Source organism: Marmota monax, unplaced genomic scaffold (genome assembly GCF_021218885.2).
Source record: "Marmota monax isolate L192 unplaced genomic scaffold, Marmota_monax_Labrador192_F-V1.1 WCK01_AAM20220418_F8-fsc00073, whole genome shotgun sequence".
In the NCBI taxonomy this organism is placed as follows: Eukaryota; Metazoa; Chordata; class Mammalia; order Rodentia; family Sciuridae; genus Marmota; species Marmota monax.
In genome coordinates this window covers 3507704-3521333 of record NW_026692846.1, presented here as the reverse complement: position 1 = coordinate 3521333, position 13630 = coordinate 3507704, and the positions used below count along the sequence as shown (strand labels likewise).

The 13630-nt window shown below is 48.3% G+C and overlaps 1 protein-coding gene across 3 annotated transcripts in view; it reads right to left on the bottom strand.

Moving 5' to 3' along the window:
• Trappc9 (trafficking protein particle complex subunit 9) overlaps window positions 1-13630 on the bottom strand; it is a 499910-nt gene that overhangs the window by 478460 nt on the left and 7820 nt on the right. For 2 of the 3 annotated variants that reach the window (XM_058580865.1, XM_058580866.1), the window contains 3 exons: window positions 8759-8904; window positions 6325-6453; window positions 382-408 (listed from right to left, as the gene is read on the bottom strand). In XM_058580865.1, coding sequence (XP_058436848.1) covers window positions 382-408; window positions 6325-6453; window positions 8759-8904 — 302 coding nt within the window. The remainder of the gene's footprint in view (window positions 1-381; window positions 409-6324; window positions 6454-8758; window positions 8905-13630) is intronic. The other variant, XM_058580867.1, reaches the window with a different exon arrangement.

Genomic DNA, 13630 nt, shown 5'->3' with positions numbered 1-13630 from the left:
TGTGCGAAATGCAGTAGAGAATTTGAAGTCATTTGAAAGGAGCACAGCCACAGAATCGGAGTGAAGTCATTATTATAAATGAGTTCAAAACTGACAGGACAGGCATGCACAGTGCACTCAGAGAACTAAGGCACATATTCACTTAACCATGCTAGGGCAAGAATTTTCTTCTTCAACAGACAACACAAAGCAATAGCGTGCCCCATCAAACAAGGACCAAATAATAATCAGGTTTTTAACAGTTCTGATTTAAAGTTTCTTAAATCAGAATGTTCCCAAGATCACAATCCAGAAATTTTAACAATTCATTCACACCACCATGAAACAAGCACTTAAAAAAAAAAAAATAACAAAAAGAAACTAAGCACATAGATGATGTACCTGGATCAATGAGAACTTCCTGTGCCCCTGGAAGAGAGAACAGATTAGGGTCTTTTATTTGGAAAACAAAACTACTTTTTAACTACTAAAACACATTTCATAATTCACATAGCGTTGAAAAGCTGGACACTTGAAGGTAATCAGAAAGGCAAGTCAGTGTGTTCCCAGTACAGGGCCTTTGTGTTGCAGGAGGAAAGAAAGAAAAGCCCCTGTTACCACGCCCTCCACCAACAGCTAAGTGCCTCCACACTTCTGGGCCCCCACCTTCTTAACTCCTGCTCCAACTCTTCTTAAACAAGTGTGCGAGTTTCTTATTTCCACAAATAAGCCGAGTGAGAAAGGAATATTGTTTGTGCAAGTGTAGGTCAGCACCTTGAAACAAGAGAGAGGAGGGGCCAGAGGTACTGTGGAACTTACCACTACTTCCCTAAACCAGGCAGCCATCTAGATCTCTCCACTCCCTCCTCACTCCCCACAGCTCACTCACTTGTGTGTGCGCGCGCGCTCTCTCTCTCTCTCTCTCTCTCTCTCTCTCACACACACACACACACACACTGAATTACTGGACACTTGATTGAGCAAAGGATTTCCAGTGTTTAGAAGATAACTTTGTATTTAGTTTAAAATAATTGACTTTATTACTATCAAAAAGCCTGTGAGGGCTGGGGATATAGCTCAGTTGGATATAGCTCAGTGCTTGCCTTGCACAAGGTCCTGGATTCAATCCCCAGAACCACAGGGGGGAAAAAGAAAATCCTGTGAAAGCCCTGGTCATCTGCTAAACCCCCAAGTATCCGTGAGACCCAGCTAGTCTCCTCTGCAAAATGTCATTTCCCATCACAGCACAACCCCCGAGAATAGTGGCTCCAGATGTGTTTTATCATTAGCTATTAACATCATTAAGCAGTTTTATAGGATTCAAAAAGGTGTGTCCTGAAAACTTCCTCTTACAAATAGCACATTCACCATTTCATTGTCCATACAGAACAATCCCGTGACTATGAGTGCCATGAGGAGCCATTCTGCCTACGGCCATCTGTTCTGCCACAGCCTGGCAGCCACCACTAAAATAAAGCATAGGCGCTTCCTTCCACTGAGCACCTCATCTGCCCCACCCTGCCCCTGGTGCTGGCTCCCTCAGGAAGCACCCAGGATCTCTGCTTAAGCCTGAGGAGGTAGTCCCCTCAGTAAGCCCCCTAGCCCCCGTGATGAGGCCTGGCTAGAGGTGGGACATGTATTGACAACCACTGTCCTGCACCTGTGACCTCACTGCAATGTGGCTTCATCAGCAGGAGGTAGCATTCCCACCCTCTACCTTCCTGCTCTTTAGTCTCCTCTCTCAACTGGCTGGACAGAAAGCAGGAGAGCTACTGAGGGGCAGCACATGTTCACCAACAGACACACACTTCAGCCTAGGCCTGGCCTGTAACCAGGAATAGGGGTTCAGGAAGGCTACTGACCCTCTAGCCACCTCAGCAGTGCCCTCCTCGATGCCTGCTCACTTCTTAACTGGACCTTTATTCACAAAACCATTTCCTCCTAGTTTAGTCCCTTAGTAATTATTCAAAATTATGAAATTATGGCTCCAACACAGAAACTACTAGCCAGCGGGGCTGGGCTTTCCACGAGGTCTTTCCCCTCTGCTGAACACTGTGCCCCTTCTCCTGTTCTCACCACTCTGCAGAGATATCAGCAGCCCCTGCCCAGACGAGAGGACTCTCTAGGAGCACCTGGCTTGGTGCAGCGCCTGCGTTCAGACCCACGTGGCTGAATTTGGAAAATGAGTCCCACCAGTGAATGCACAGCAGGGTGCAAGACCAGGGGCTCAAAGTTCTTCTCAGCTTTAAGGGGCTCCAGAGGTGGTCTCTCTCTCTCTCACGAAGGCACAGCCAGCTGGTTTCTAATATTGGAAGGAAAGTTCAGCTTCACCACTCTCTCACAGCATGCCTAAGATGTTCGTGCTGAGATGACAGACAAAAATAAGATATAACTGGAATGCTTTTTCCAGGTATCCAGAAATAATGGACATCGTGCTATTCTGAAGCACTAGATAAAAAAATAAAATTAAAGCAACCTTGTTTAAATCTTCTTTAAAAACAGGAAAATTAGGCCTTTAAAAAAAAAAAAAAGGTACAACAGCTCCACCTATGGCCAAAAAGCCCATCCAAGCTGCTGAAAAAGACACAGCAAAATAAATTGCCTGCATACTGAGAAGAGATGAGGGGAGTTTGTTAACTAGGATGCTCAGAAACCATGACTAAAAGCTTAGTTAGCACATACTGAATTCTGCTTCAGGAAGGGATGGTATTCAGTAATTAATCTAAAAAGTTCCACACCCCTGCATGTCAACAAAAGAGAGAGGCTCACAGAAACTAAGCTGACCAGGAAGGGACCAGGGGCACCCAGGGCAACCTCCTGGTCCACAGTGGGTAGGCTGCGCCACAGGCTCTGCCCATCCAGCAATCAGGCTGGCTTCCTCCCAGGCTCTGTATTTTGCTCTATTCTAAAACCCAACTGATCCCCGAACCCTGCTACCATGAAGCCATCACTGATTTTGGAGCAGTAGACAGTGTCAGTACCTTGCATGGTGACTCCCAAAGGGTGACACAACTGTTAAGAGACAAAAGTTCTTGAAAAAGCATGCCTATTTAGTGACACTGCCTTCCTCTCCTCCACATAGGAAAGCTGACAGGTGGATGCCACCCAGTCTGTCACTGTGACAGTTACTCTGTACTGGACACTGGGGGCTCTCAGCAGGTTCCACTGTCATCCCACCCACAAATGAGGAGAAAGATTCAGGCCACAAAAACAAAGCTGCAAGTTCCACAAGAGCTACATTCACCACCAAGAAAGAATACAGAGGTCTACTCTCTCAAAACTCACTAGCTTAAGCAAGTTGATCTTTTCTTCAGACTAAAAACTCCGTAGAACCACTCAGTCTTCACAGCTAGTTCTCCTAACAACATCACTAGAAAAATGGACAGAATGTGACTCAGCAACAGCTGGATTTTCAAGCCACGTTTTTTTGTTTGGTTTTTTGTTGTTGTTGTTGTTGTTTGTTTTTTGCACTGGAATCATTTTCAATATGTTGTTCTTAATGCTTAAAAGGTTAAGAAAGTAAAAAAATATATATTTTGACTTTTAGGTGTTTAGCTGCAAATAAGACTCTGTAAAAAGGCATGACTTTAGCCTAGGCCACTCTGGCTCTTATTTCCAATGACATCTCTTCCCATAAGGCCACAGAAGCCGCTCACTCACAGGTTTCGGGCTGGGCTGCTTGCAGTAGCTGAGAAGGACCACTATGCATTTGAGCACCTGGATCACATCCCCAGCTAGCTAGACCACCTGGCCTCAGTCCCTCGCAGAGAAGCACTGGCACCCACCCTCTGACACCCACTCTGTGGACCACAGTAGAGCCCTGGGCAGGCCCCCCCGGCCTGGGGTGCTGAATGACTCTCTGCTATTCTGACCAGAGCCCTCCCCCGGCGCCTACTGAGCACAGATTCTATCACTGGCCCCACCCCAACACTGCTGGATAACTCTGAGAATGATGGCTACTATTACTGGGTTCAGATAAAACAAAAAGTAGAGATGACCATAAAAAGAAACATTGGTGAGTCAATGATAAGCATTTTCTTAGGGATTAATTATAGAATGAAATATTAATTTTGGGATACACTGTGTCATCCGTTAATCTCAGACTTACAGTTTCATACACGAGTCTCCAGAATAAACTATTAGTGGAACCAAAAGTAAAGTTTTAAAAATTGAATTAAGACAAAAGAAGAATTAAAGAAAAAAAGAAAGAATTAAAAGAAGAATTAAAGCAAAACAAGGCAGGGACTACAGTTAGGCTAAGATAACTCAATTTTAAGGGGAGGGAGTGCCCCAATCTTAGAGGAAATATGCCTGAAAACTGCAGTCTAGGGGCTGGGAATGTGGCTCAAGTGGTAGTGCACTCGCTGGCATGCGTGCGGCCTAGGTTCAATCCTCAGCACCACATATAAACAAAGATGTTGTGTCCGCCAAAAACCAAAAATAAATATTAAAATTCTCTCTCTCTCTAAAAAAAAAAAAAAAAACTGCAGTCTAGATCTGAGATGTCAAAAATCTTTCAATAATATTCTTGAACTCAGATCATTATTTGGCAACAGTAGTAATACTTGTAATAGCAACAGCTTCTAATCTCACCAAGTGCTGGGTCCTAATTTACCTGTGATCTCATTCCACCTTCTCAGTGACCCTGTGAGGTAGAACTACTATCACCTTCCCTGTTTTACAGATAAGGAAGCTGGGGCACAGGAGATTACACAACTTGCGTCAGTTCACACTGACAGCAACCAGCATCTATACCTCTGCTTTCCACTGCTGAAGAGGGGGACTGAGATACCCACTCCTCCAGGTATAGGAAAGGTGTCAATCAGCTGGTCTGGCCCTCATCTCAGGCAGCAGAAGCCATAAGCTCCCAGGAGATGGGCAGCTACAAGCTCACTAATCCTGACGCTGACACGGACATGGGGCCACTATCTGCTCACGAGGCCCTGCCTCTGAGGAGGCGAATGGCTTCCAGCTCCTGTATGGGAGTCCCTGCTCTCCCCGCCATCCCCTGGGCATCACTGGAGAGTCCCCCCACAGGCAGTCTTCAACAGTGAAAAGTTTCCAAGATCTTTATACTCTGAGAACTACATAAAGACATTTTCTACTGCAGACAGAGCAGTTTTCCAACTTCTTTAGACTTTCCTTCCTACATTCAGCAAGGCTGCCTGAAAGGCTTCTCATCTCACTAATCACACCAGCAGAATAGTCCACACACTGTCAACACCTCAAGCCACAGTTCAGAAAAAAGAACACCAGTGGAAAGGCACTTCCCAGAGTGCAGAGGGGCTTCCTTAGAGAGAAACAGGGACCTGCTCCTGTGTTCCACATGTGTACGATGTCAGCGCCTGGAGACTGACTGGACAGAAACAGGGACAGCAGTCATGACCACAAGGCACAAGGCTAGTGGCACCTGAGCCAGAGCCTCACAAAGGAGACCAAAGCCCAGGAGGCAAAAGCAGAAACACTCCTCTCTCCAGCCTCTACTCCCCACACCCTCCCAGCCCACTTCACTCTGCTCTCAGGGGCCTCTCCCACCAAAGAACCATCAAATACCCTTGAGAACTGTCAGGCCTCATCTAAGAGCTGCACAGGCCACCAGGATCCAGACAGCTGTGCAGCAGCACCCAAAGGTATCTGGGGTCTCTGTGAATAGATGAACACCTCAGAGGCAAACCCCCAACATACACTGACAACCATCCTTTCTGTCTGGGGGGGGCGGAATTTTTGGATGCCCAAAAATCTCATGAACCAAAAACTACCTAGCAGTTTTGTTTCTGCATTCTTCACTACACTTGGGGCCTATGCAACATGATGACTATATCCCACACCATGAAGGCCAGTTTACTTGTTACGGGTCAAAGGTTCAAGTTCACTTGGACTTGTGGGTCTGCTCCTTCAAAGATGTGTTTTTACTGGTCATTTATGCCAACAAACATGAGAAATCAAATTTAACTCCTTAAAGAGAACTTCACCTATTAGAAAACCTAAGAATAGCCCAAGCCCTGAATTAGCAATTAAAACTGTCCTCTGGGACCAGACTCGCCCAAAAATAGAAATGGGGAAAAAGGGCCAATGCAGATCCCCAAGGCTGCTCCACCATGGAATTCCATGCCAGAGTTCCAGAAATCAACCCAACACTATGACCAACTGCACTCAGTAAGAAGAATAAGCACTCAAGAAAATCAGAAGAAAACATCTCATTGCGAGATTTCTGACTCAAAAGGCCTCATACTTTATTTAATAAACACTGGTCAGCCCTAACTCAGAGGAAAAAGCAATAAACTCCTCCTGTTTTCTTTTAAGACTGCAAGTTAGTCAGAGACCAGAAGAAATAACAGAGCTTACCTGGTCGATGTCTGTTGGCTGCTTCAGCCGGAAGTGAGCTGCCCTGCAGCCTCCGAGACCCAGCCTTGCCGCCGGTCCCTCCAGGGTAGTGATAGATGACAGAAGCAGAACACAACCCTTCCAGGGCAGCTGGATGTGAAAAGAAAAAAAGAAGTGGGGAATAAATAGTAAAGTTAGTGGTCCGCAAATAACTCAATTTACAGTAGCTAAAAATGATTTAAACAGCTAGATTATTTGAAAACATCAGTTTTTTCCTCAAAACAAAAATCAAACCTAAACATCAATGGTTATGCTACACACAGAAACTGGCCACCCTGCTTTCACAGGCCCTCGTCAGGGCTGGCAACCCACGAGGCTCCAGGTGCCACAGTGCAGGGGGGTGCACTGGTGAAACATGCACCTGCTCACCGATTCATCCACGGGAGCAGCACCTGCACACCTGGACAGGGCAGGCTCTGGGCTGGTGCTAGACCTGCAGAGACAGGATGCATCACATGCCTGGTGCTGAAGATGTTTAGAGCAGCGCCACCCACACCAATGTGTGTCCGCTGCTCTTGGGACTGCAACAAACATGTTCAGGCTGGCTCCTCCCACGAGCCATGCAGAGGTGCACCCCGTCCTCCTGCCAACAGGCACTCCCTCGTAATCTAAAGCCACACCAGCGGCTTGCAGGTCGTGCTCCCAAGTTCACCCTTATCACCTTTACTCATTAATTCAGTGGTGCTTAAACTTCTGCTCTCAAAATTTCTCAACACTAAATTACTAAATTACTAAGGACCACAAAAACCTTTTTTTTTAATGTGGTTTATATCTATAGGTATTTGCCATGTTATAAAATAAAACTGAGATAGGATTTAAATATTTAAGTATTAATTCCTTTTAAAATAATAATAAACTAATCACCCTATTTTAATGAAAATAACTGTCTTCCAAAACAAAAATAACATACTGGAAAAATAGCCTTACTTCACCATTTTAAAATTTCCTTAACACCTGATTTGCTACAAGCCAGCAGAGTCTCCGGCTTGCTTCTCCTGGAGTCTGTACCAGTGCAGATGCTGCGCAGCCTCTGGAAAACGCCACCCTACCCTCGGAGCGACCAAGGGGAAGGATGCATGGTGCCAGCTGGGACCTCTGGCACACTTCCTCAGGAGCTGCCCCTCAGGGCGCCCTGCATTGAGCGGGCACCATTGCGCCAGGGTCTCATGGCATCTTGGAGTCCAGCACATCTGCCAGGAAGGCAGGCACTCCCAAGGCCACTTCCAGGGAAAACCAGGGAGCATTGAGGCTGTCTCTGCCTCCTGCTAGAGCCTTCCCCTGCTCCTGCTTTCCTTCCCATCTATTCCTGGCTCTCGTTTCCTCTCTTTCCCCACTTGTATTTCTCTATTCTCTTCAAGAAGCCAAATTATGGACTCCTCAAGCCCATTTTAAGTATGTCACACACACTGAAGATGTCTGTGTTCAACTACATCAGAACTCACTTTACTCCTTCATTCTGACTTGGTTTATTCTAAGTGGGTGACAGCCCCCTCACTAAGCTGTCAACCTCAAGGAAAAAGCCTATGAACCTGTCACCTAACAGGCATTTATTTACAGGACACCTGATGGAAAACCCTAGTTCACACTCCAAATTCCCACTGCCAGCAGATGCCATCCACAAAGGAAAACTCATTGACAAGCATTTCCAGGCCCAACTCCAGCCCTACATGATTGCTGTTCTTCAAAGTGGGTTTTAGCTTTTTTTGTCCTTTAAATTTTAAAGTTGAAATATAAATCACTACAGATTCATCTTCTTCAAGTGTGCAGTTCAGCCACGTTGAACTATCCACAGTTGTACCACCATCACCACCTGATGCCAGGGTATTTTCACCATCCCAGAAGGCAGCTGGCCATTAGCCACCACTTCCTTCCCAGGCCCTCCCAACATGGGCCTGCCTTCCACATCCACTGGTCTGCCTATTCTGAATATATCATATAAATGGGACCATGCCCTATCTGGCTCAGCACAAGGTTTTCAAGGCCCACCCATGCTACAGAGATGTCAGTATTTCATTCTTTTTTGAGGACTTTTTTTGAGGGGGCAGGGATACTAGGGATTAAACCCAGGGGTGCTTACCATCCCCAGCTCTATTTATTTTTTATTTTGAGGCAGGGTCTTGTTAAGTTACCGAGGCTGGCCTTGAACTTGCAATCCTCCTGCCTCAGCCTCCTGAGTTGCTGGGACTATTTCTTTGGTTTTTATGGCTGAGTAACATCCCATGTTATGGACATTATGGAATGTCCACCTGCTCATCCCCTCATCGTCTGATGTATGGAGGAGGTTTTGATGAATGGGCAGGAGGTAAAGGCGTGAGCAATGGCACCCTAAGCAGAGGGCAAGGGCCATAACAGTGAAAACAAGGGCCTCTGGCGCATCCTGGCCGTGCCGTCTTACCCCCCAGCCACAGGAAGTCATTCACTGAGCGAAGCAGCTCCACTGACATGTGGTAGTGCACCAAGGAGTCCTGCAGCATCCCAGCCTGCAGGCACAAGTCCCCCACGTGCTTCCGCATGCGTCCTTGGCACCGCTTCTTGTAATGCCTGCAAAACAAAATGCAGTGAGACTCATCACTGTCACTGCTCACGCCACAGGGCACACTGGCTAAGCACTATCCCACTCTCGCTGCTAGAAACTGCTAGGGAGGCAGCCTCAGGCTCCAGGACTAAAAGCCAAGGACCATTGTTGCCAGTTACAGGAGCTGGAGGGGTCCTGACTTCACAAATGCACTGCCAAGTGACCCTTTAAAGGTAACAGGTGTGCAGGACTGCTACTGTGGACTGCACTTGGACAAGATGAGAGGAGGGTATTTCTTTTCATCTTTTCCAACTGCAACATTAGGACAAGAAAGTTTGTTTCAGCTTTTTAAAAAATCAATTATGTTCCACTTTTACATTAACTCTATTACTATTTTATAAAGAGAGAAATGCTGCATATTATTAGCCAACCATTTGGCTTTAGCAAACAGGACCTTTATCTTCACAATTTCAGAGCAGGCTTTAATAAAGCCTTCAGGGCAGAGCCCAGGATGCATGCTTCAGCTCTTTAAATATTGGCAAGGACATGCTGTTAAATAATGCAAAGGCTTCAAACGCCATATCAACTCAGAAGCCAAAGCAACCATACCCAAACCATACAAAAAACTCCTAATCTTCCAAACATCAAGTTTCTTAGATACGATTTTTTTTTAAGAAGAAGAGCTATTACATGTTCCCCAGGAGGAAGCAATTGCATCCAGAATGAGCCTGAGGGATTCTAGAAGACAGCCGCTCCTACTGGACTAGGGGGACCCAAGGTGTCAAGATGAAGCTGTCCCTTCAGACCTAACTGTCCTCAGCTCAGCAGCTCTGGCTACCCGGGAACTCATCTCTGCTGTGCCAAAGGGCTGCTTGAACCAAGGCCTGACACAAACAGAAAGGGGGAGGTCGCCCAGACTCGGCTAGCTTTCTCCCTGTCAACAGGCGCACCCTGAGAAACCCCCGCATTCCAGCCGCTCCTCCATCCCAACCACACTAGGCCACATCCCTAGCCTCTGCTGGCCTCTGAACCTCCCCAGTAGTGCCCTCTCCTGAGCCTCTGTGCACACAGCCAAAGTGGCAAAGCACAGCCAGCAGTGCCCTCTCCTGCTTCAAGCCTTCAAAGGACCCCTACAGTGCTAGGAGAAATGGGGCTCGCAGAAGCTGCACCCCCAGGCTCCTCCCATAGCCCTCAAGGTCCACACCCAGGCCCACCGGCCCAGCGCCATCCTGCTCAAGGCTCATGCCATCTCAAACGTACTGTGTCCATCTATAACTAAAAATACTTTTTAAAAAAAAGAAAGAAAGAAAGAAAAAAGAAACAGTATGTAAAAAATGAAAACCAGTGAGCTAAATAAACTTTTTTTTATATAAAGTTTAAAAGAAGAGGAAGAAGAAGAACGGGGCTGGGGATATAGCTCAGCATGGTGAGCATCTGCCTCGCAGTGCACAAGGCCCTGGTTTCAATCCTGGCACCACAGAGAACAAAAATGAGAAAGCATAGCATTAAGCCACAGTAGTAATGAGTTTAACATTAACACAAAATTCAAATATTAAAAGTACAATTTTAGGCCCAGGGTTGTAGCTCAGTGGCGGAGCGCTTGCCCAGCATAATTATCCAGCAGTTACCTCTCGTGATTTTGCACTGGGATGTTGGACAATGGGAGCCTTCCCATTATAGACATCGGGTAAATGCAATCAGGTGAACACCCTGCCAGTGCCCGGCTGGCACAGCTGAAGCTCCAGACAACCACACCTGGAGAGAGCCCTGACGGAAGTTAAGATGCAATGCTTCACACTCCACTGCAGGGGCTTTACCGCCATCACTGAAGCTGCATGCTGCCTGATGAAGAACCAACGATAAGCAGCAGTGGCACAGTCAGGGCCTAACCACAGAGACCACCATGCCCACGGAGGGCTTCATTCTCTAAGTCTGTAATGGGAAGACTGTTCCAGAACTGTCCAACACCCCCCAGCCCCTGTCACCACTCCCCGGACCCCACCTGGTCGGCCACCTGTTGGGCTGGAGCCCCTGCTCAGCCTGGAGCCCTTGACTGTCTTCTCCCCACTACCAGCAGCCCCCTCCACACAGGCGCTCCCAGGCCTGAGACAGATGGCATCTTGCTTCATGGGACCTCGACTTCTTCAGTAGCAGCCTGCCACTCGTCAGCACCTCTAAGACACATGGCAGCTGTCCCTAACAAACCAAGCTTAGAAAACACACAACGCTGCCCCAGTCTGGGCTCTTTTCTGACCTCTTGTTCTCGGCCAGACCCACAGGCTAGCCCCAGGCCTCCTCCTGCCTCAATCTACAGCCTCCTCAGTTCATCCACATCCATGCTTCTAAATACAGTCCAGAGAGTGACAGTTCTCCCTTCACCTGAGCCTCTGTGGACTCAACTCCTCTGTGGATCTGGGCCCCAAACTCAAATCTCCACCTGAGACAGGCACCCGACAGTCTTCCCCTGACCATCAGTGGCCCACACTCCACACCCAGCTGTTGAAATCAGAACTTGTGCGCTGTGTTTGGTCTCCTCTTTCCTGTCTCTAAAGTACCCCTCAGCTGGTTCTAGCACCTAGCACAGCACCCAGCAAGCACCCAGTAAATGTGTGCTGAAGCAGCACTGGAGGTCCTTACTAACAAGGACCTGCCCGTTCCACTTAGGATGGGCACTTGTCCTTCACACAGGAGGCCCAGGACAGAGATTCACAATTCCAGGCAGCTCCTGGGTGATGGCCTTAATGTGCTTCCTGCCAGAGATGGGCAAGGGAGAAGAGCAGAGCCCAGGCCAAGTACTTCTCACATGGACTCCAGGCTCCAGTGACAGGAAGGCCCCACAGTCATGGAGAAACCCTGTCCTGTACTTCCCAGGTGGACAGCTCCAATTTCCCACACCTGCCATGTTCATTTCTCTTTTGTCCCCCTACCCTGAATGTAAGAAAATCCTTCAGGAAGTCCCACCTATCTCAGTTGAGATAAAGGAAGTGAAGAATGAATGTGTTCTCATTTGAGCCACAGCACTAAAGAAAATACCAGGCTCCAGGAAAGCTGGTGGGTAGCAGCAGTGTACAGAAGTGACACTTTCCCCACAGTGCACTGGGGACAGCAAGGAGGCCAGACAAAGACTGTCCTTGGAGCTGACCATCCGTTGAATGCTCCAGATCCATAACACAAATGAATGGCATGCCACCAGTGGTGGACGTGGCTTTCCTGCCTAGAGGGGAGAGGAAAGCTGGTGCAAGGCCTGTGACGGAAGCAGGGACCCCGCCCACCCCCACTCCACTCTGAATGCGGAGGCAGAGAGGAACTGGTGGCCAGAGACAGAGGTTCCGTGTCCACAGACTCCAGCGAACCAGCTGTGGGAGGGGTCCTCTTGCCCTACACTTAGAAAGGTCACCCTTGAACCCTCCCAAGAGGCCATGGACTGGACTCAGTGTGGGGACTACCTCTGCCCCCTGCTGGGGGAAGTGTGGAGGTGAGGGAAGAGGGAATGCAGGCTCAGGTGAAAGCAAAGGTGGAGGGGCCACCCCCGCAGCTCCAGCGCCCAGCACACTCGCTCCCGAGGGCCGCCAACATGCACCCCACAGCCACAGCCACCAGCACAAGCCTGAGCATCTGTTCCCAAGCCCAGGCTCAAGCAAGGCACGGCAGCCTGAGTCCCCAGCTAAAACTCCCCTGAAATCAAGGGGCATCTTGCTTTCTCAAAAGAAACCAAAAAATGAATGAAGCCTCATTTGTCTCTGAATACTGAAGACCAAACATGTTCTCCCACAGCAAGTATTTCAACAAATATCAAACACCAATGGGTTACATGCTAACAAAGCTATGATTCAAACATTAAAAATTAAAAGGTTATCCAGATAACATAGGAATCCAGGCAGCAGGGAAGTTCTGTTTCTGAAAGCAATGAGGGCCAGGGAAGCCAGCTCACAGGGCGCGGCCAGGGAGCAGCGCGTGCACGGCCTACCTTTTCAGACCCAACAACACACTCACAGGGCGGTATGAGAGAAACAAAGGAAAAGAAAAGAAAGAGGAACAAGCAAAATTAGAAACGGACAAGAACAAAAACTCTGATAGCTACCACTCTACATGTACAAGAAATGACCATGGCTCTGGGAGCGGGGCAGGCGGGGCCTTTATGTAACACACCCACACCCAGGGCACTGGGAGGCGAGGGCGGCAGGCAGGCTGCCCATCAGAGAGCCCAGCACACAGCCCCTGGGCCAAACTCAAACTGGACGTACATCCAGCCACAGAATGAAGGGTCTGTGCAGGAGAGATGCATACCCTCTCTGCCAGCAGGAGGTGCAGGCAAGGTGAGATGAGCTCCGCTCCTGCACCAGATCCAGGTCACCAGCCACCAGGGGAATGGATCTGAGCCAGCTCATGGGCCTCACAGGCTCACTGAAGTGCAGAGGGTGACTAGTGCTTATAATTGTGAGAATGCGCATACCATGAGGGCCACTTCACTCCCCATCCTTAAGCCAAAAGCTCACGTGCAGGTGAGGAAATGAAACTTCCCTGCAGACCCTCAAAGTTCACACAGTGTGACAGGGCCACTCTATGCTTCCAACTCCTAGGCTGGACTGGACAGTTGTTTTTGGTTCTGTGACATCTTCTCCTCAGACTTACCACCAACCAGAAAACTGCTGTGTGGCCACAGATCAGTTCCAGGAGCACCCAAGGACTTGCTCTGTGCAGGCGCTGTGCCAAGTGATCCTCACAGAATACCATCCCAGTCCCATGGTAAGA